This window comes from Rousettus aegyptiacus, unplaced genomic scaffold (assembly GCF_014176215.1).
Source record: "Rousettus aegyptiacus isolate mRouAeg1 unplaced genomic scaffold, mRouAeg1.p scaffold_m13_p_1, whole genome shotgun sequence".
NCBI classification, from domain to species: Eukaryota; Metazoa; Chordata; class Mammalia; order Chiroptera; family Pteropodidae; genus Rousettus; species Rousettus aegyptiacus.
The window spans coordinates 136,354,119-136,374,221 of record NW_023416284.1 but is presented as its reverse complement, the minus strand read 5'-3'; the positions used below and the strand labels follow the sequence as shown (position 1 = coordinate 136,374,221).

At 31.5% G+C, this 20,103-nt stretch overlaps 1 protein-coding gene across 3 annotated transcripts in view; it reads left to right on the top strand.

Moving 5' to 3' along the window:
* Positions 1-20,103, top strand: part of MMS22L (MMS22 like, DNA repair protein) — a 112,197-nt gene that overhangs the window by 7,700 nt on the left and 84,394 nt on the right. For all 3 annotated transcript variants that reach the window (XM_016130185.2, XM_036220143.1, XM_036220146.1), the window contains exons 5-10: positions 1,017-1,104; positions 1,200-1,377; positions 3,855-3,945; positions 5,116-5,246; positions 6,687-6,800; positions 15,468-15,644. In XM_016130185.2, coding sequence (XP_015985671.2) covers positions 1,017-1,104; positions 1,200-1,377; positions 3,855-3,945; positions 5,116-5,246; positions 6,687-6,800; positions 15,468-15,644 — 779 coding nt within the window. The remainder of the gene's footprint in view (positions 1-1,016; positions 1,105-1,199; positions 1,378-3,854; positions 3,946-5,115; positions 5,247-6,686; positions 6,801-15,467; positions 15,645-20,103) is intronic.

Genomic DNA, 20,103 nt, shown 5'->3' with positions numbered 1-20,103 from the left:
GTGTTTTGCATATAGTAACCTCCCAGATAATTTTTGCTGATGTGAATGTTAAAGTGAGGGAAAGATGGCAGGGGTTGAAATTGGGAGACAGGCACTGTTAATACATCATTTGGGGCTTTATAACTCATAAGACAATTTAATTTCATTCTAAATACAGTATATACCTTTCATGGGTTTTGATTTAGGAGGAACAGGAATTGAAATACATTTAAAGCAGATTTTGTAGTTAGATTATGGGGGGAGGAGGATGTGGAAAGGAGCTCTGTTGCAGTAATTTGAGAGATTATAGGGACAATGGATAGTTTGAAAGTATATTTTGGTCATAAATTTAATAGGACCCTGATGGATTAGATATGAATTTGAAGGAAATGAAGAAGCTAGAATGACAAGGCAACTTGGCATCTGTTGTAATGAGTAGACACAAGAAGGGGGCAGCATGAACAGGTTTGAGAAGAAATTAAGGACATATTTGCACTGTGTGAGCAATCCAAGTATAGAAGTTAGGCAGTTTATCGTGCAAGGTCTGGAGTGCAAAGGGAGAGGTCTGGGCTAAAAGTAAACTTTTTCAAGTTATCATTTTGAAATAAAGGAACTGATGAGATCATACACATAGGAAGAAATATATGGAGATGAGAGGACTAAGGACTGAGTCCTGAGGATCTCCCATACTATTAGGCTTGATGAGGAGGAGCCAGTAAAGGAGAGGTAGGAGAAAGGACACATGAAGAAAGAAGACTGGCGGTATGTGGTGTCAGTGAAGACAGGTGCAGCCAGTGCTACTGCAAGGGCAAGTTACTTGAGGACAGGTAGGATCCATTATATTGGACAACATGAATTTCATTGCTGACCTAATAGCAATTTTGGGGGAGAGGGTGATGGCAAGAACCATAAAGGAATAAGTGGAAAAAATCAAAAGACAAAGAATTGCTCCTTCTGTGGTTTACAAAATTTTTTTTTGTCATTGCTCACTGATTAATTGTTTAAGCTATGTTTAACATTATCTATTTTGGTTTTAGGGAAGATATCAACCCTGCACTGCAAAGCAGACAATATTAGGCAGCAGTGTATAACTTTTCTTCATTACGTTAAAGTTTTCATCTTCAGGTAGGACATCAGATAAGTATTTTGATTACTGCATGAATTTCTGAGTGCACCTTCATCCAGACACTGGTTGTTTATCGTATCTAATTGTTTTTTAGGTATCTGAAAGTGCAAAATGCTGACAGTCATGTTCCTGTTCATCCCTATGAGGTCTCGGAGGCTCAGCTTCCCTCAGTGTTGGTTGATGAGCTTCATGGATTACTCTTGTATATTGGACATCTATCTGAACTTCCTAGTATGAATCCAGGAGCATTTGAAAATAAAAACCAAATTAAGGTTTGACTCATCTTACTTAATTTTTAAATTATTGGTTTTTTTCCTCCTCAAAAGGAATGTTCATTCAAGATTGAAGGAAATTAGTCAAGAGTGCAGCTCTGGAATCATGCCCGATTTGAAAGTCTTATTAATTATGTTGCCATTGGGCAAGTAATACCTTTTGCCTCAGTCTGCCCACCTATATTATTAATATGGTTTCCTAGAGTTATTGGCAGAATTAAATAAAATGAATAAAGTTGTTAGACTATAGTATAACACTGAAACAGAGAGAGTTATTCTCTGTTCCATTTTATAACAGTGAAAACGTTTAAAAGATTCAAAGCAAATAAAATGACCTTTATTTTCTAAGATTTGTATCTTTCTCATTGTTAAAGGTTTGGGAAACCCTAGTTTTTATTATGATAAGATTCAAGATTACCTTATGAAAGTTACACTTTAAAAACCACAATATTTTATCTCTTCTGACTTTTAAAATCTTTTTGGAATATGATTAAGATTATTGTTACTAATGCTCTGTTGTTCTACCTGTGATAATCATTTCCTCTGAAGTTCGTTTTTCTTAAAATTTGTATTGTTAACATGACCCAGTTTACAGTTATAATTAAATTCTCCATAGGTTAATGTGAGCTTATATGGGTGCCAAATTATATATACTTCCTGATGGATTTCCTGAACTCTCAACCTTTTCATTCTCTTTGACTTTGTTTTCAGGAACATATCATTGTCAAAATTTAAGATACAATTAAATGTTTATATATTTATGTGATGTTGAACAAGAACAAAAAAATTGTGTCTAATCCTTAGAAAGCAAATAGGTAATTGCTTTTAATCATGTCACTTAGTAAAGATTGATGGGTAGATTGTGGGGGAGGCATATTTTCCCTTCAATTTAGTCTCTATACATTGGACTCATTTTTATTTTCTGGGTATCCATCAAGTGGTTAAGAATATGATAATTTATCTAGGAGTAGAAATAAAGAATGTGTGCAAGGGTCCTTAAACTAGGTTTCGCCTTTCATAGACTTTTTAATTAGGCAGACTTGAAAGGATAGGATATTTGAAGATCAGAAGACTGAATTTTTAAAGCAGGAGAACCTAGCCTTCAACACATAAACAACAACAAAAAATCATATGCTAAAATTCTTTTCTAAAACAACAGCTAAAAGAAATTTTTAAGACTATATATTTCTTATATTTTACCAATCTTGTATATAAAAAATATTGATTTAATTGGTATTTTCACTGGAGCATCTGTCTTTTATTTTTAGAACTGTTTTGTTGTTGTTGTTGTTTGCCTTTATTTTTTATTTATTTATTTATTTATTTATTTTAGGAGAGGCAACTCTTGGTAGACCTCACAGATTGCAAGGACCTTATCAGCTTACAATCTCTTATTTTTTATTTTTTACACCTACAGCACCTGGTCTTCCTAGGTGGTCTCTCATCCAAGTACTAACCAGGCGTGACCCTGCTTAGCTTCCGAGATCAGATGGGATTGGGCTTGTTCACGGTGGCTGTAGACTAGAATTGTTTTTATTAGCGATATTATTTGTTGGGTGTTATATTTTACAAATATTTTCATCTATTTTAGCAGTTAAGCTGACTTCCTAGATAGATTTAAGTTTTTTATGTAATTATATTTGTCAGTTTTTCTTTTGTATCATTTCTGCTGACATTAAAAACATACTTGTTTATCTCTTTTTAAAATATGTTGTGAGGTGGGAAATATAACTTTAGTTTCTTATAAATGAGTAAGTTAAACTTCTGTCTTTTATTGAATGACCCATACTTTCTCCCACCGATTTGAGATGCCATATTTATTTCTCTTTCCTCTTTTTGCTGTTTTCTATTATCTATTCTTGAACCAATACTGTTTTGTTAGTGTACCAATTGATTTTGTTTGCATATTTGATAAGGCAAGTTCCTTTTCCATTATTCTTTCTAGTTGTCTTAATAGAACATGTGTGTCATTGTATTTTTATAGTGATACTAAATATTGACTGAAAGAAGGTTATCGATAAATTAAAATTTCTTAATGAGCATGACAGTGTCTACATAATAGTTTAAAGTTCTTTTATTAAAATACTTTATAGGAGTTCCTGGGTATGTATTACAGTTAAAAACATATTTTCTAACTAAAGTCTAATACAAAATCATGAAAATAAGTATTTTTAAAATTCTCTTACTGCCTTTAGCAATAGTAGCATCAGAAGTTGGTAGGAAGGGACTGTTACTATACAAGTCTATTCAGCAGCCCAGGTGGGTCTTAAACCTTTAGAAAAAAATATATCCTGCTTTCAAAGATCTCCAGTAAAAGAATCTTCAAATGAACACGACAGGTTTTCCCTGAGCTTTTGAATAGTGGTAGGTTACTTGGTTCTTTATTGTTGTGCTTATGGAGAAGTGTTGTGATAGGCTATCCAATACCTTATAAATTATTATGAATTCTTAGTCACAGTTGATAATGTCATTCACAGCTTTTTCCACCATCATGGCATTTGTTACATCTCCACTTAGATATCCATTGGCTGGTGCTAGAAATTCTTCATATGTTTGGTGAAAAAATGAGTAAGTTTATGGATTTCTGATTTATGTCCTTTTCCTAATCTAAACTTTTATTGTTTTTTAAAATGACATAGTGTTTTCTGATTTTTTAAAAATCAAATAGTTACTAAAGTAAAAAAGTAAAAATCTTACTCCTTTTTGCCAGAGATAACTACAATGAATAGCTTGGTCTGTTTATTGTTCCATACTTACTATCTATTAGTATATATACATAGAAACTCATAGGTAGGTATTTTGATTTTGTTTCTAACCACAGATGCTATCGTCATATTGTTCTGTTTAGTGTTTCACTTATTCAGTTTTTTAGAGATTAATGTTAGTACATATAGTTTTACTTTATTCATGTAGGGCTATATGTACTGGATCTATCATAATTTATTTTGCCAAGTCTTTTAATATTCAGTTATTTCCCTTTGATATTATAAATAATATTTTATTGAACATCCTTATGTATATATACATCTTTGATACTTATAACTTTATGCTATAGAGTTTGTTATAGATAGGAATCTTTTATATATTGCTTATTTGTTTCTTAGTCTTGCTTTTTGGCATGTTTGGTTCCATTATCAATTTAGCAATATTCCGGATATATTATTTATCAATTATTTAAGTTACAAAGATATCTATTACCTCAATACCTGCTTTTCAATTAATAAACACAAAAACATACATGTCTATATGTGTGTGTACACTTACATATATACATACACACAAACATACATACAAAGATACACAAATATATAATTTTTTCTCAAGTGGACTTACTCTGATATAGGTACAAATTTTAGTATCTGTTACCTTGGTTTGCTCTATTTCACATAAGAAAACAATTGCACATGCTTAGTTTATCATTATTAAAAGAATATTTTAAAAGCTTTATTGGTTAGAAATATAGGTAAGGATTTTCTCATGTTTACCCCTTTTTTTTTTCTTAAGTGGTATTGTTTAATAAGTTTTAAATGGTACTTGAAGGTATTGAATTTTTTTTCAGATGATGTTTATTAGTGGTTATATAAGAAAGGATTTGCCTTAAAATTTAATTTATACTTGCAAAACTTGCTTTTAACTGTATATGTTATAGTTACATATGTTAATTTAGAGGTATACAGTTACTTTTCTTCTTTAGTGAAATCTGTATTTTTAAATAAAATTTATTTTATTACATTTTAGAACAAGTTGTATATAGTCGTCAGTTTATAAATCCGGCAGGTGACAATTTAACCAATGTCAGTATATTTCAAGAACATTGTGAAAATCTCCTTTGTGATTTAATAAGCCTGTCACTCAACAGTTATGACAAGGTAATGCTTTTAAGAGTTTATTTGTATTTTTGATAGTAGCAATAGTCAATCCTTAATGCATGTAAGAATTTAAAACTGTAAGAATTTAATCTAAATTCTTGTTACTGCTTTCAGTTTTATATTTACTATTTGGGAGTTGAATGAGAAAAGAATTTGATTTAAATGTTTAAAGTAGGCTGGAATTAGTGTTTTTATAGCTTTTTCTTTTTAAAAGACTTACATCTTGTCAAAAATAAAAACAGGATGTTTATGTTAATGACAGGAAATTTAACTTCTTTTCAAATAGAGGCCAGCCCTATAATAATCAGTTATATTTCTGTTACCTAATGAAAAAGATGAATAATTAACTAAATCAGTTGATAAATTTAAAGGGGTAGTTTTGTTTGCTTATTTTCATGAAAGATCCAGCATCATGGCAGAAATTACTTGTTTTTACTAAATTGTATTTATATAGAGTAATGCAGATAGATCTTTAAAGGTAATACAGTACACATTTTCAAATAATGGAAATTTATAGATTTTATTTGTTTTAAATTACAAGGACAAACCTTGGAAAATCAGGATTTATCATTTTTTAAATGTATATCATTTTTAAGTATTATCAGTATCTCTTAAATCTCATTTATATGTTTATAATTAATGTAATTAGTAGATTAACCAGGAATGATATAGTAATATCTAAGCAGTTACCTTTTACTATGTATTGTTAGAAATGTGTATGTAATATATGTGAAATTATATATTATGAATTTCGGAAGTTTAGCTATACTAGCAAATATACCGTATTCTCTCAATTATTTAGGGCCACTAAGGAAATATATTTATTATAAAAATGGTAAAATTGCTTAATCTTTATCAGTCCCTAATAACTTTTTATTCTGACTTGTAAAAATTTTTAGTCTGCTTTATACTGAGTCAAAATTTATTTTCCGCTCCTTTTATTATACTCTATTTTTTGTGTGTGTGGCTGATAGGTTAGATCAGGGTTAGGAAACCATGGCCCTGAAGGCCAAATCTAACACACCATATGTTTTGTAAACGAAACTTTACTGGAACAAGCGCGTCTTTTTTTTTACTTATTGTTTATGGATGATGCTGTACAATAATTGCAGAGTTGAATAATTGTGCAAAGACTGTTATCATGAATAAAGCTCCAAATTATTTACTATCTAGCTCCTTACAGAAAAATGGTGACCATTGAACTAGATGATTAAAGCACAGGTTTTTTAAAAAATTGAAAATAAACTTTATTCTGTGCTTTCGGTTTTAAAATGGGAATTTTTAAAAGTTGATTAAATGCCACATTTTTTATAAACAAGTTTATATAATTGAGCATAAGTTTTAAGTTATCTGAATCATCTTTTTAAAATATTTAGGAAGATATATGGCATGTAAAATTTTGCTCTATTATAAGTAACTAATTTTGGTTCTTTTCTACAGGTTAGGCCTTCTGAAGCATTAATGAGTCACAATTGCCCATGTCCATGCTTTAAAGAATTATGGGTTCTACTCATTCATCTTCTAGATCACAGAAGTAAATGGTCTCTCTCAGAAGTAAGTTGTAAAATTGATGTATTAATGTTATGAATTACATTTTTTCAGTGCTTTTGGCCAGGAAGAATCTTATAGATTTCCTTCTCAATAGGAGAACAACTACCACTAAACAGCATTAACTGATTTATTTTTTTGTTTTATCAAGAATCATTTGACTAAGATAATTAATACTCTCTAGTAATTCCGAAATCATTTTAATGAGGAAATGTGACAGATTTAGATTTGGGAAGAAATAAAACATAGGTTTCTATTAATCAAATTTACAGTAACTTATTTCAAGGAGGGATGAAAAAAGTGCAAAGGGGAAGATGGGAAATTTTCTTTTACTTTATTTTGACCAAGTCTTTATTGTGGAGCTTTTTTTTTTATTTCAAGTATTATGGATTGGGAAAAAGAGAACTATCCATAGGAAGAAACAACTACAAACAATTGAGTGTGAAATGATGCTTAACATAGTGTACGTTATATGAAAAAGTACTGCTAATAATTTACGAGATTTTGAATTTTCCAACTTTCTACAATTTGGGCTTTGGGTCCTACTATCAAATATTAATAACAAGTACATTTTTGCAGGTTTACAAGTACTATATTTTGAGTTATTTTAGCAATAAATTTACTAAATGATAGTAAAATAAAGTAAGTTTGCTAAATATAAATTTATTGTATTTTTACTTATTATTGAGTAAGAAGTTTTTTCTCCCTGACATTTTGGTTCATCAGTAGAGTTTAGCTTTTTACAATGAGATTTAAATATTATAAAATTTCAGCAATTTTTTCCCTTGGATTATTTGCCAAGACATTTTATTTATTGTATGGTAAAAAATAATTTTTTTGTTTTCCGCAAAGGTTATTTTTATTATTTAAGAATTTTATATTTCTTTAGAATTCTTATTTTATAAATTTCAGACTTGAAAATGTAAGCCAAATGGTTGACGTAGGCATAATTATACTTGTTGCTGTTAGTCTTTTCCTAGATTTTAAGCAGAAAAGTAGGCATAATTTAAAATATTAATTATAGAAATTTGCATTGTAATGTATATTATTTAACCTACATGATTTGTATGCTTTATGTTTTATGTAGTAACTAGACTTATTTATATTAAAATAATATTTGAGGTCATTTCACTTTTTAATACTACAAAAGTAAGTTATTTTCAGATTTGAAGGCTATTTTATTTTGAAAGTAAGATTAGAAGTTTACATTCCAGTAAGACAGTTTGACATTCCTGCTTAAAAAAAAAAAATCTAATCTAACCATGCTGGATATCATATAAGAAGTATTTCAACTGTGTCAGTGAGCTTGTAGAAAGTAAGAAGAACTGAGGCCAAAAACTAAATGTAGATGGGAACTCAAGTCAGCTGAACATTGAAGCTACCTCATCACCTTAGATGTGCTTGCAGAACTGTGTAAACTTGAACATTAGCTTTCATACATTTTAAGGTACACAGAAGATAAAGCTCAGAGTCAACCTAAGTCGGTGGCCTACTGATAACCAACTACCTGTAAATCCAGGCTCCCAAAAAGATGAACTAGAAGCTCAACTAAATTTGTAAGGAAAATTGCCTGTCTTTAACTGTGGCGCTTGCAGTTTTAAATTGTTCGTTTATTACAAGCCAGCCTTCATGCAGATGACAGCCTGACGTTCATGGTGCCTAGGTGATACTAAAAATTTCAAGTCAGTGACTTCTAAACCAGTGACATTGTTTAATACTCATGGATGCTTAAACCTGCCATATCTTCCCACTTAAACTCCCCAAAATATAGAAAAACAGTAACAAATAAAACTACACAACGTGTTGATAGCCTAACTATAAGATAGGAATATTTACAGCTGTAAATTAAAAGTAAAAACCACCAAATTTGTACCACAAAATTTACTAGCAAGCAAAGACAGTCAGAAAAATTGCTTAGAGGAGAGAAGGGGGCTAGTAGTAGTCAGTCATAAAGTTGCTCTAAAACCATTGCCAGAATGCGAAAACACTGACAAAAGTTTTCTTATAGATCAGAAAACTCACTATAGGATAGGAATATAAAAGCGTGTGCATTACATGAAGAGGCAGTCTTTTAAAGGTAGAGCTTCTAGAGAATAAAAAGGCAAAAAAGGAAGGGATCCCCTGTGGTGATTGGTGAAAATGATAGGAAGTAAAAGAAAATAGGATCCTGTAGAACAAAAGAGAAACAAACAAACAAAAAGCAAAAGACACACTCGCTCTCCCACTACTACTACCACCAAAAAAGAAAAAAAAAAAAATCCAGTAAAGAACTGGAACTTTGTACATTAACAAAAGAGGGCTCCACTGAACTAAGAGTATTAAAGTAGTCCGAATCTACAAAATGGGAATACGAAAACTAAATAAGTCTAAAGCTACTACAAGAAAACAGTTGTTGTACTTTAGGTGTTGACACCCTTTCCCCTAGAAACAACTATAAAGCAGAAGAAAATTGTAAGACAAACACTTCAGACTGAATTAAATAGACAAGCATCTGGGGTTGTTTAAAACACCTTGAATAAGATATTCCAATGTTAAAATAAATAGACCAAAAGCCAGGAATAAATTTAAAAAGCAAATTGAATGCAGGAGAGAAATGGAAATAAAAATCATTTAGAATCGACTAAATTACAAGGTTTTCAAAGATAACAGACTGAAATGAAAATTTAATAAGAGGCGTAAAGAAAGGTAACCAAGGGACTAAAATTGAGATAAAGGAATATTGAAGAGGTAGAGAGAAATGTTTGAAATGGAAGATAGGCAAAGAAGAAATAACCGTATGTTTAAATGGAGTCTCTAAAGAAGAAAACAAAACAATGAGATATAACTAGCATTCAAAACTGTTATCCAAGAAAACATTCCAGAAATAAAAAGAAGACCTAAATCATACTGAAAGTGCCTTCTGGATAAATGGAGAGATTAACTCCAAATAATCCACATTAAGACATAGCTTACTAAAACTATTTAATTTTAAATATATAGAAAATGTCTTTGTCTTGTAGTAAATCTTTAAATCCTCCAGACAAAAAGACCAAATAAAAGATCAAAATAATTTGACCTCTTCTAGACTTCTCAAAACAACATTCCAAGGCAACAGTTAGCATTTTAAAAAGTCTCTGAAAGCCTTACTCCTTGTAGAAGTCTGCCATCTGGAAGAAGACACTCACTTCACCATGCTGATACTTTATTTAGGACTTCAGCCTCTAAAAGCGAATGAATTAACAATAGGACACAACAGAATAAGCCTTCAGCTTAGAGAAAAGCAATTTAGGTTCCACCTTTTAACTCTGAAGTTCCTATGGATTATGACTATGAGATACTCCCTTAATAAAAAGCTCAAGACTAAGAAAAAGTGATCATACTAAAAATAAAACAAAACAAAACAAAAACCAACAAAAAAGTTCTAAAACAAAGGAGCAAGTTAACTATTCTTTGCACTATCTGCAGTGGCTTCAGAGACTAAGACGGATGTGGATAAGCTGAGAAAGAAAACCAGAAAAAGCAATTGAAAGTTTCAGGAGGAACAGAAAAGCTTCTATTTCACATGCCTGGGAGTTAATGATATCACAGAATGTTGACAGCAGGCTAAGCTTCATACAGGACTTGTGCTTAGAAGCTTTCCATGCTGCTGAAAGCAGAGGTTTTTTTTTTTTTTTCCTACCTTGTACAAAGATTTAAAAAATTCACAATGCGACAATACTGATTTATACAATGCATTCCGTTTATTTTTTTAAAAGAAGAAATTCTCTCTGTGTTTGTACAATAACATTCTTCCAGAAAGAAATATTTAATTTCTTGTCCCAATCCCCTGCCTTCCCCCACATTATCCCTGGAATGAAGGGGAAGACTGAATGAGATTTGAAGTTTTTCCAATTAGAAAGGGATATTTTCTGCAACCAGGTGAGTGTTTTAAACACTAACACTCTAAGGAAATTATCCAAAAGGGAGAGACAGTTCAGGGTTGTTGAGTTATTTTCAAATGTCTGGGCTGCTGCTGACCTTTATGAAGGCAACAGGATAAGAAGCAGAGAAGCCTAGGAGAGGCTCTAGAAAGTTTGGGAATTCGCACTTACCTAAAATTCTTTGAGGATTCCAAGAATGATAATAAACTGATTTGATCAAGGACATATTTATGTCCCAGAAAATATTGTAAACAGGTAATGATACTGAATAGATCTGTATGAGTGTTTTCCTAAAAAACCAACACTCATTATCTAGTAGACTTCAATTAGACTTTAGTTCAGTTTCCCAGAAGAGGAGGAAAGCTAATTAATATTCCTTGAGTGCTATTTCTTATATGCCAGAAAGTAGAATGGGTGTGAGGTTAAGTAAACTGTTGAAATAACAGAGTCAGAATATATGAAGCTGGATTTACAACACGGATTTATTTGATGCTACAGCCCCTGTTTTTTTCTACCACGTGATTATGTATGAAAGTTCATGTTTAAGAGAGTTAGAAAGCAAAGGAATAGCTGAAATAATTTACTCTTCTTTTGGGGAAATAGACCTAAACATGCACTTTTAAATTTCCAAAAGTGCCACAGATGAGGCGGGGGATATATCACATGCAATATAATAGAGTCGGAGTCTGTACACATTATATATTTTAGCTGCAACAAATACGTGCATGTGTATATATAATGTGACCCTTAAGCATTACATACCAAATGTTACAAAAATTTACTATAGAATAAAAACTTATCAATGCCCACCCCCAACCAAAGACTCAAAAAGTATGGGCCAAGGATTCTATAACTTTGACCTTACCAATCAATCCTAGTTCTAGGAGTTTACTCTCAGTATATACCTGCAACAATTCAATGATACATATGCATCAGGCTATGTATTGCAGCATTGTTTGTAAAAGCATAATATTAGAAACTACCTAAATGCCCATGCAGGCGAGTGGTTAAATAAACCATGAGTTATCTGCATGTTGGAGTATTTACACATTTGTACAATAGAGTGAGGAAGATGGCTTAACTGGCAATGGAGTAATTCCAAGGATTTACTGTTAAATGAGCAGAGTCCATAAAATATTTACAAGGTGCTTCCTTTTTGTGTAACAAAGTAGAAAAAATAAAGAAATAATTATAGTTAGTTTACACACACACTGGAAAGACAAATCAGAAACCATTGAGATTTGTGGGTAGGAATGGGAGATTGCTGAGTCAGAATGGAGTGGAAAGGTTTGAAAGGTGTTGTTTTAAGTTTGAAGCTTGTTAATCTTAATTTCTCAGGTGCTCCAGAAATAAATCAACATGTATGGGGGTGGGGGGGGGGATTCCATAGAATATAAGAAAAAACAATTGAATCTAACTATTGCAAGTCAATAACACTGGGGGGCGGTGGGTAGAGGACTAACCTAGGTTACTTAGAATGCTCTAATTTGGCTATGTACTCTATAGCTAAAGACAAACTAAGAAGTACAAATACTGGATTCCTGTTAGGAGATTTGTTTTTACAGTGTTACATATGGGTTAGCAATTTAAATATTTTTTTGTATTCTAAGACTTAGCAAATTAATATGTTGTGGGTAATTGGAGCCGGCTTTATCACTGTTAGCAAATTCAGTTACAAATATAGAAAGAGGGAAAGCTAGAGTGAACCACAATGAATTGGAGTAGATTTAGGTATCAGTATGAAGTAATGGTTTTTAATAATTATAACTAGATGTAGATGTATATACATTTTTCATGTTATCTACAGAGGGCCTAGAAACAGTGATATCTGAGTAATAGAGCAATTTGCAGCTGTCTTGGTTTTGAAATAACCATTTTCCAGTGAAAGGAAACACGACTCCTTTGGTAAATGACTGATACCAGATTGGGGCATTGAAAATAAAAAATGAGCCGGGAACATTTTTTATCAGAACCTAAGAAGGCACTCAAAATATGAGGACATTTGAAAAGGACACACCAACATGTAGATCTCCCACAAGCCAACCCTGAGATAGTTTAAGCAACAAAATAAATGGTAGAAAGGATTGTAATGTGTACGATAAGACTGTGTGAGTCCATACTGACAGAAATAAATGAATAAATAGAGAGTAGGGGAACTTTTCCTAATAAATGTAGAAGGATGATGGAGTTAGAAAATCATCAGTTGACAGCCCTCGTTAATAACTATTTCAGGCAAGAATGCTCATTGGCTGCCAAAAGTACTATGAAAAACAGAATATTTACATACCTTGATAAGTATCTCTACATGATATTTATTATTTACAAAGTAAGTAGTTACTTTACAGTGCAGAAACTGGCAGATATCACCCTAACCAAGTGATCAAAGGCAACCAATTATAAGATGGATTAATATTATATAACCTTAGTATGCTCCATTGAAGGGACAAAAATGTTTCTTTGGTGTTTGTACCCAAAATGCATAGTGTGAATCTAATCATGAAGAAACACCAGTCAGACCTAAATAACTGGCCTATACTCTTTAAAAATGTTCAAATCATAAAAGATATCTGAAAAACTGCTACAGAGTAAAGGAAACCGAAGGTGGTAGCTACATGCAACATATGAGAATAGAGAAGATGTCTGATATAATTGTAGTTCCAAAAGAAGTAGAAAATGGAACAGAGAAAATATTTGAAGAGAAAATGACTAAATATTTTTCAATATTAATGAAAGCTATCACATTAAGAAACCCAATGAATTCTACTTACGGTAAATAAAAGGATAAATACACCTAAATACAATATAGTAAAACTGTAGAATATCAAAGATAGAAGAGATTAAAAGATGTCAGCCAGAAAAGTACATTACTTTCAAAAGTGACAATTAGACTTGACAGTTGACTTCTCAACACCAATGGAAGCCAGTGTGGATGATACCTTCATGGTAGTAAAACAAAGTAATGGTCAACCTAAAATTCTTCATTCAGCAGAATCTTCGAGAGTGAGGTTAAACAAACAAAAGCTATTTTCCATGGAGCAAAATTGAAGGGAATCCTAAAAGTTATTTTTTAATTAAAAAATATTGATGCCAGAATGCAGGTTCTGAGATGAAGGAAAAAATAAAAAACAAAGAAAGCAGTAAATGTTTTGTATAAATCAATAGTATAATCTAGTGGAATTAAAAAACAGTATTAAGTACATAGTAATACTGGCATGTAAATTGAGTGGGGCATAAATGATCCTTTAAGATCCTTGTTTTTTTTTTTTTGAGATAAGAGATAAACTTATTGAGACATTTGGATGTATGCTGTTATTTCTAAGGTAATCACTACAAGAAGAGAAAGTGGACTAATTTATAAGCTAGTGGGGTGGAGGGGGAAGGAAACTAAATAAATACTCAACTGAAAAGAAGGCAAAAAGGTGGTGTTGGTAAAAAAATTAGGTGTGCAAATAGAAATACAAAATAAGATGGTAGTTTCAAAACTAAATCTATGTTATTACATTAACCCTAGTTGCTCATTTTAAATAACTAAATGTTCATTTTAAATATATACTGTCCGAACAGACTAGCTGTTTACAAAAGATAATTTAAGACATAAATACAGAAGGGTTCAGAGTTGATAAAAATATAAGGAAGGTAATGTATTAAACTAATGTTGGAGAAAATTAGACTTTAAACCAACGAAAGCATAAAGTTGTTTCATATTGATAAAAGGTTCAGTTTATCAGGAAAATAAAACATTTAAAATTTTAAGTGGCTAATAACATGGTATTGTAGAAAATAAAAATTAACAGAACTATAAGAAATACACATCCTTAGAGATATGATATATATTTCTAAATAACCTTCAGGTAAATGATAATGAAAATTATAAAATTTTTGAAGGAAATACTTTACTAGTTAAAGCTTTGAGAGTGCACTAAAGATATAAAGAGGGAAATTTATGTTAGAGGGAAAAAAGCATTAGAAATTAGAGCTAAGACTTCATCATAAGAAGTTAGGGAAAAAATCCCTGCATGATAAACCTAAAGAAAGTAACAGTTAGCAAATAAAACTAGTACAAATTTATGAAATTGAAAGCAATTTCATAAATGATAATCAAATCAATGAAAAAGATCAAAACAGCCAAAAATTGGTTCTTCAAAACAGATTACTAAAATTGGCTAATTTTTCTTGAGATGATTAGAGTCTATACTAGAAATAAAAGACCATGACTTCAGATTTCTGCAGCTATTAAAAAAAGTGAGATATTGTCAAACTTTATGCCTAATAATGTGAATACATGAAACATACCTAGGGAAAAAATTTTAACTAAAACTCATCAAGTGTTCAAAAGCAGTAATGGTCATACTCATTAATATAGATGAATCTCAGAAACATAATGTTGAAGAATAAAGTTACCAGAGTAGAAACAAGCAACTTAGGAATACAAATATGCATTTTTTTTTCAAAGTGAAGTCAAAATGTATACTTTAGGCTTATAGACTTTTGTGGCAAAACTTACAAATACAAGGGAATGATTTATTATGGAAGGCATGATAATTTCCCCTGGATGGGAGAGGAAGATATAATTGTAGGAACATGTAGGATCTTTCTAAAATACTAGTCATTTTCTAATTATTAACCTGGGTGTTTTTATTATTTTTTAAGCTTTGAGTATTTTTTTATTTTCTTTTGTGTAACTATTTCCTTATAAATATGGGGAAAATGCCCAAATCGAAGGTTTCTGGATCAGCGTCAATTTAATTGAATCGTATTACTTCTGTTTTTATAGTCATTTTGGAACTGGTTGAATAAATTACTTAAAGCACTCTTTGAAAAATCAAGTGACCAAAGACGACTTCCTTTGCCTGTAATCCAGCCCACAGATCCATTAGGTTTTAGTTGGTGGATTATTACTCATGTAGCATCATTTTACCAGTTTGATCGTCATGGAGCACCAGATAAAATGGTAAGATTTATTTTTTTAAACATCAATTAATACATATTTTTGGTAAACAAATTAGTAAGTGGATAGAAACAAAAATCAGATCATAATTCTGCAGAGATATATTCAGCTTCTTAATATAGGAGTTGTAGACCTTTCTATAAACGTCTCGAAAAATCATAAGCTTTTTGTTTTTATAGTTTGTTTAAGGTGAAGGAACTTGGAGAAGAGTTGAGAGCTAGTCCTGGCTCTGCTACTGAGTAGTTGTGTGACCTTCAGTGAATTACTTAAACCTTTCTGGGCCTCTGTTCCCTCATCCGGAAGTCATGGAATTGGAAGATTCCTTCTAGGTCTAAAATCTGTAAGATTGTCAAAGGGAAAGCATATTTTTCCAGAAATGCATTAGTAGATTTTGTGAATAATTTGGTAAAATTATTTTCTCCAAATAACACTTTTAAGATAAACTTTTAGCAAAGATATTTTAATCTATTAAAGAACTGTGAAAATTACTTTAAATAGAAAGACTCATTTTAACTAGTATATTAATTTCTAGTTAGAAATATTTTTTTACATACTTATTTTAAAAGCCCTATGAATAAAACCAGCTGGTAGATGTGTTTATTTGAAGCCCCATTTATATATAATTATTTCCATATTCAGAAATGAGTAGTAGTATAGTGTTATATCAAGCCTATCAGTTCTGCAAAATAAATCTAGGATCTTGAAGGCAATGTGTCTGTGTTTTCAAAATTAGTCTTTTTTCTGAGTGGTTACTAAACCTGGCTGATTATCAGACCTATCTGTGAGTTCTTTTGAAATTCAGATTACTAGGTCTCAACTTTGGATATCCTGATTTAGTAATCTGGTTTGGAATTTGGGAATCATTATTTTTAAAACGTTCCTTAGCTCTCATCCTATACTAGGTATGGGAACTATTGCTTCATGAAACGTTCCTTGGACTCAACTAGTTTGCCTCTCTTTGGAATACTGGACAGTCTGAGAAATCATCCAATTAAATCTGAGGTTCGGTTAGTATCGACATTGTGCCATAGAAATGGAAAGGGCCTCAAGAGGTTCTTTAAATGATCCTCCTAATAAAGGCCCTTTACGAGAACCCAACATAAAGTAAAAATATAGTCCGAAAGTGCTCTGAGACGTTCACACACAGAATTCTTTCATATATCAAGAGAGGTCAATAGAATGAGCTCACAGAGAACAATTGTATGTCCTTTGTTTCTGTACAAGAGACCTTACCATGCTGATATATAATAATTACTCAATAAATGTTAGAAGTTGCCATTATGACTTAGTATCCCTTTTATTGAGTATTTTTGTGGAGTTTATATGGTAATATTTAACATCTTTTAATTATTAGAATATTGGAGCAACATTAAAAGAACCCAAAACTCTACCTATAATTCTGAGGTCTTTACATGAAATTTTTATTTCTCTTCCCTTCCAACCTTAATTCCTCCAAGTACATATTTCTGATTCAAATCAGTATAAATAAATATGGTAATTAGTTAAGCACCTTGTGAGTTCTTATTTAGAGGCTATCATAATGATAGGTGTCAATGATAGGATACAAGTGAAACAAATTGTATTGCCTCTTGCTTCAAGGAACATGCTTTCAGGTTATTAATGCTTGCTGGAACTGAATTAACACTTATTTGAGTGGTATATTTCAATAGTGGTTGCTGTTGAACTCCAGACACTCGTAGTGTGGTGTACGTAATTAACCACATTAATATATATCATTACTGTTTTGATGTTGAATTGTACTAGTACAAACATCCACAGTAGCATTGCTTAAATCACTCTTTTATAGATTATTGCTTTTATTAGCTCTGAATCAAGATACTAAGTGAATTTTTGACATTAAAAATAGCTTAACCTATGTCTTTCAGTATTTTCAGCAGTTCTTACATGGGTTTTTTTTGCCAAGATACATATATTTTTAAAAATCTTAATTCTTTAAATTACATAAAATGTTTTAATAGTAAAGAGAACCATGATATTTGAAAAAGACTTTTATATGATAAAAATAATAAAGATGTGCAATGTATATGGGTATGTATGTGTATAAAATAGACTGCTTTTGTTCACAAGTCCTCAAAGAATTTCAGATATTTCTGGACTTGATGGCTTTTAAAGAAAAACTCAAGCTCTGTATTTAGTAGTTTTCATTAGGAATGATGTCTTCAGCATACTACATTTGTAAATTGTTAATATCTCACAGTGACTTCAATTTTTATTTCAGTGAAGTGTTATGAAATAGGTAAGAGGGTAATATATCCATTTTACAGATATAGAAACTGAGTTTCAAAGTGGTTAAATATCACCCTATTTTTATCACCTAAATAAACTTGTTATTAAGGTCTTCCTAAAGAGTACCTCTTATGAATAAGTCTTTGATAATGGTAACCATGTATACTAGCTTGCCAGGGACAATCCCAGATTATGCCTGTTATCCCCTGGTCCTGTCTGGTTAGTTTTTTCTTTTATTCTCGAAAGTGTCCCAATTTGGTTTATAAATCGTATAACCTGATCTATGAACATAAAAACATTGACTAATCCTTTCAGAGAGCTGATATAGGTTGTTAATTTGGGTCTGGGATTTATTTACATTAGAATTTTGAAAATTACCAGAATTCTTTTATCTCTTTATGATGTATTAGCATAGTCAGATACCATATAGAAAGTGGTTATATTAAGCATGCTTTATTCCACTAAAGAGTAATCCGGTATGACAGTATGATATGAAGTAATAATGGTTAGTCATATGCCCTACAGCAGAGAAATACCTCTGATCTTGTGTTAACCATAGAGACATTTCACTTGTTAAATATGAACCGCTTTGCCTTGAAGGTGAATGGGAAATCTTTACATTTTAAGTAGGTTTCAGGTACGATTTAATTTATTTTTTAAGTTTCTGTAAATTGGACTTGTGGTATTTGTAGATTTAAATCACGAAATTTGCCAAATGCTTAATACAGGCATATAAGAAGAATTTGGTGTCTCATTTCTCATAGTAGAGGCTTTAGGTTTTCATGTATGTCCGTTCAATGCTTTTCTCTCAACGTAGATGAGAGAATATTATCCTCTCACAAACCTTATCTATTTTAAAAGTAAATATAGTTTAAAGAGAAGAATTACTTTTGAACATTTCAAGGATCAGTTTAACAGTGCTTTCCCTGCCCATAACATACTGCAATCAGTCAGGTCAGCTTATGCTCATCTTTGAAACATCTGAAATGGTGAGTAGATAAAAGATGTGAAATGTAACCTAAAATGAGAGTTGTCCCAGGTTACCTAGTTCACTGAAAGTGGAGGATGGGAGATATGTTTTATATTTCTGGTTGAGATACCACCTATACTGAATCCTAAGTGGGTGTCTTGGTTTTGATAGTTGGATAAGAAATATAAAACAGCCCGAGATTGTTGACTTCCTACCTCCTTTCTATCAGTGGAATTAAGTTATATAACTTAGTCTGTAGAAGGAAAAATGATATAGCTGCTAAAAATTTTCCTATGGAAGAAAAATCTGTATCCTATTGATACATATTCTCTTACTCAGACTTGATTTAGGGATGATTTAGTTGCCATTTTTTCCTCTGAGTTATGGTTTATTTTTGTTTTAGATTATAGCCACAATACTCATCTTTAGAGCTGAAATTCTTTGAACAAGAATTATACTACTTTTATAATTCGTGTGATTCAAATGCCTTGGTAGAACAGAATAATTGAAATAATACACACTAACACTATCGAATTATAAAGCTAAAAACATTAATCTTGTCCTGTTCCTGCTTATTTGGGACTAGTGACATTTTCTTAGCAAACAATGACATAAAAGTGAATAGCTGAAAGTGAGGGAAGGCTTGTTGGAATCAGAAAGTCAGTTACTGGTAACTTGATATAATGGAAGGAACCCTGTCTTTGAAGCCAGACCCACTTAGATTTGAATCCATGCTGTGGCTTGTATGTATGTAACCTTTCTGAGACTTGCCGTTATCTATGAAATGAGAAAGTTTGTTTGAGGAAGTAGTAATGTAAAGATCCTAACACAATGTATACATATGATATCGATAGAACAAAATAGTCTCCTTTTTGAGAGTTTTAGGGCTGCCAAGTTTTCAGGGACGTTTCTCAAGACTGCCTTTATTTCTGACACCAAAAGAAAGCTCAGGGGATTTCCCAAATTATATATTTTATTTAGATTCGCAGAACTCACTGAAAGCTATTATACTCAACAGTTATAGTTTATCATAAGAAATGGCTATAAATTAAAATTAGCTAAGGGAAGAGTTCATAATGCAGAATCCAAAAGAAGTACCAAATCTGGAGCTTCTATTTTCCTCCGTATGCAGAACTGAGTATCATGTGAACTTAGTATCCAGTGAGAAGGTCCTGCAGGTTTTCCTATTGGAAAAGTGATCATTTTCAGTTTCTAGCCTTAGTGAAACACGTCGGCTCTGTGAAA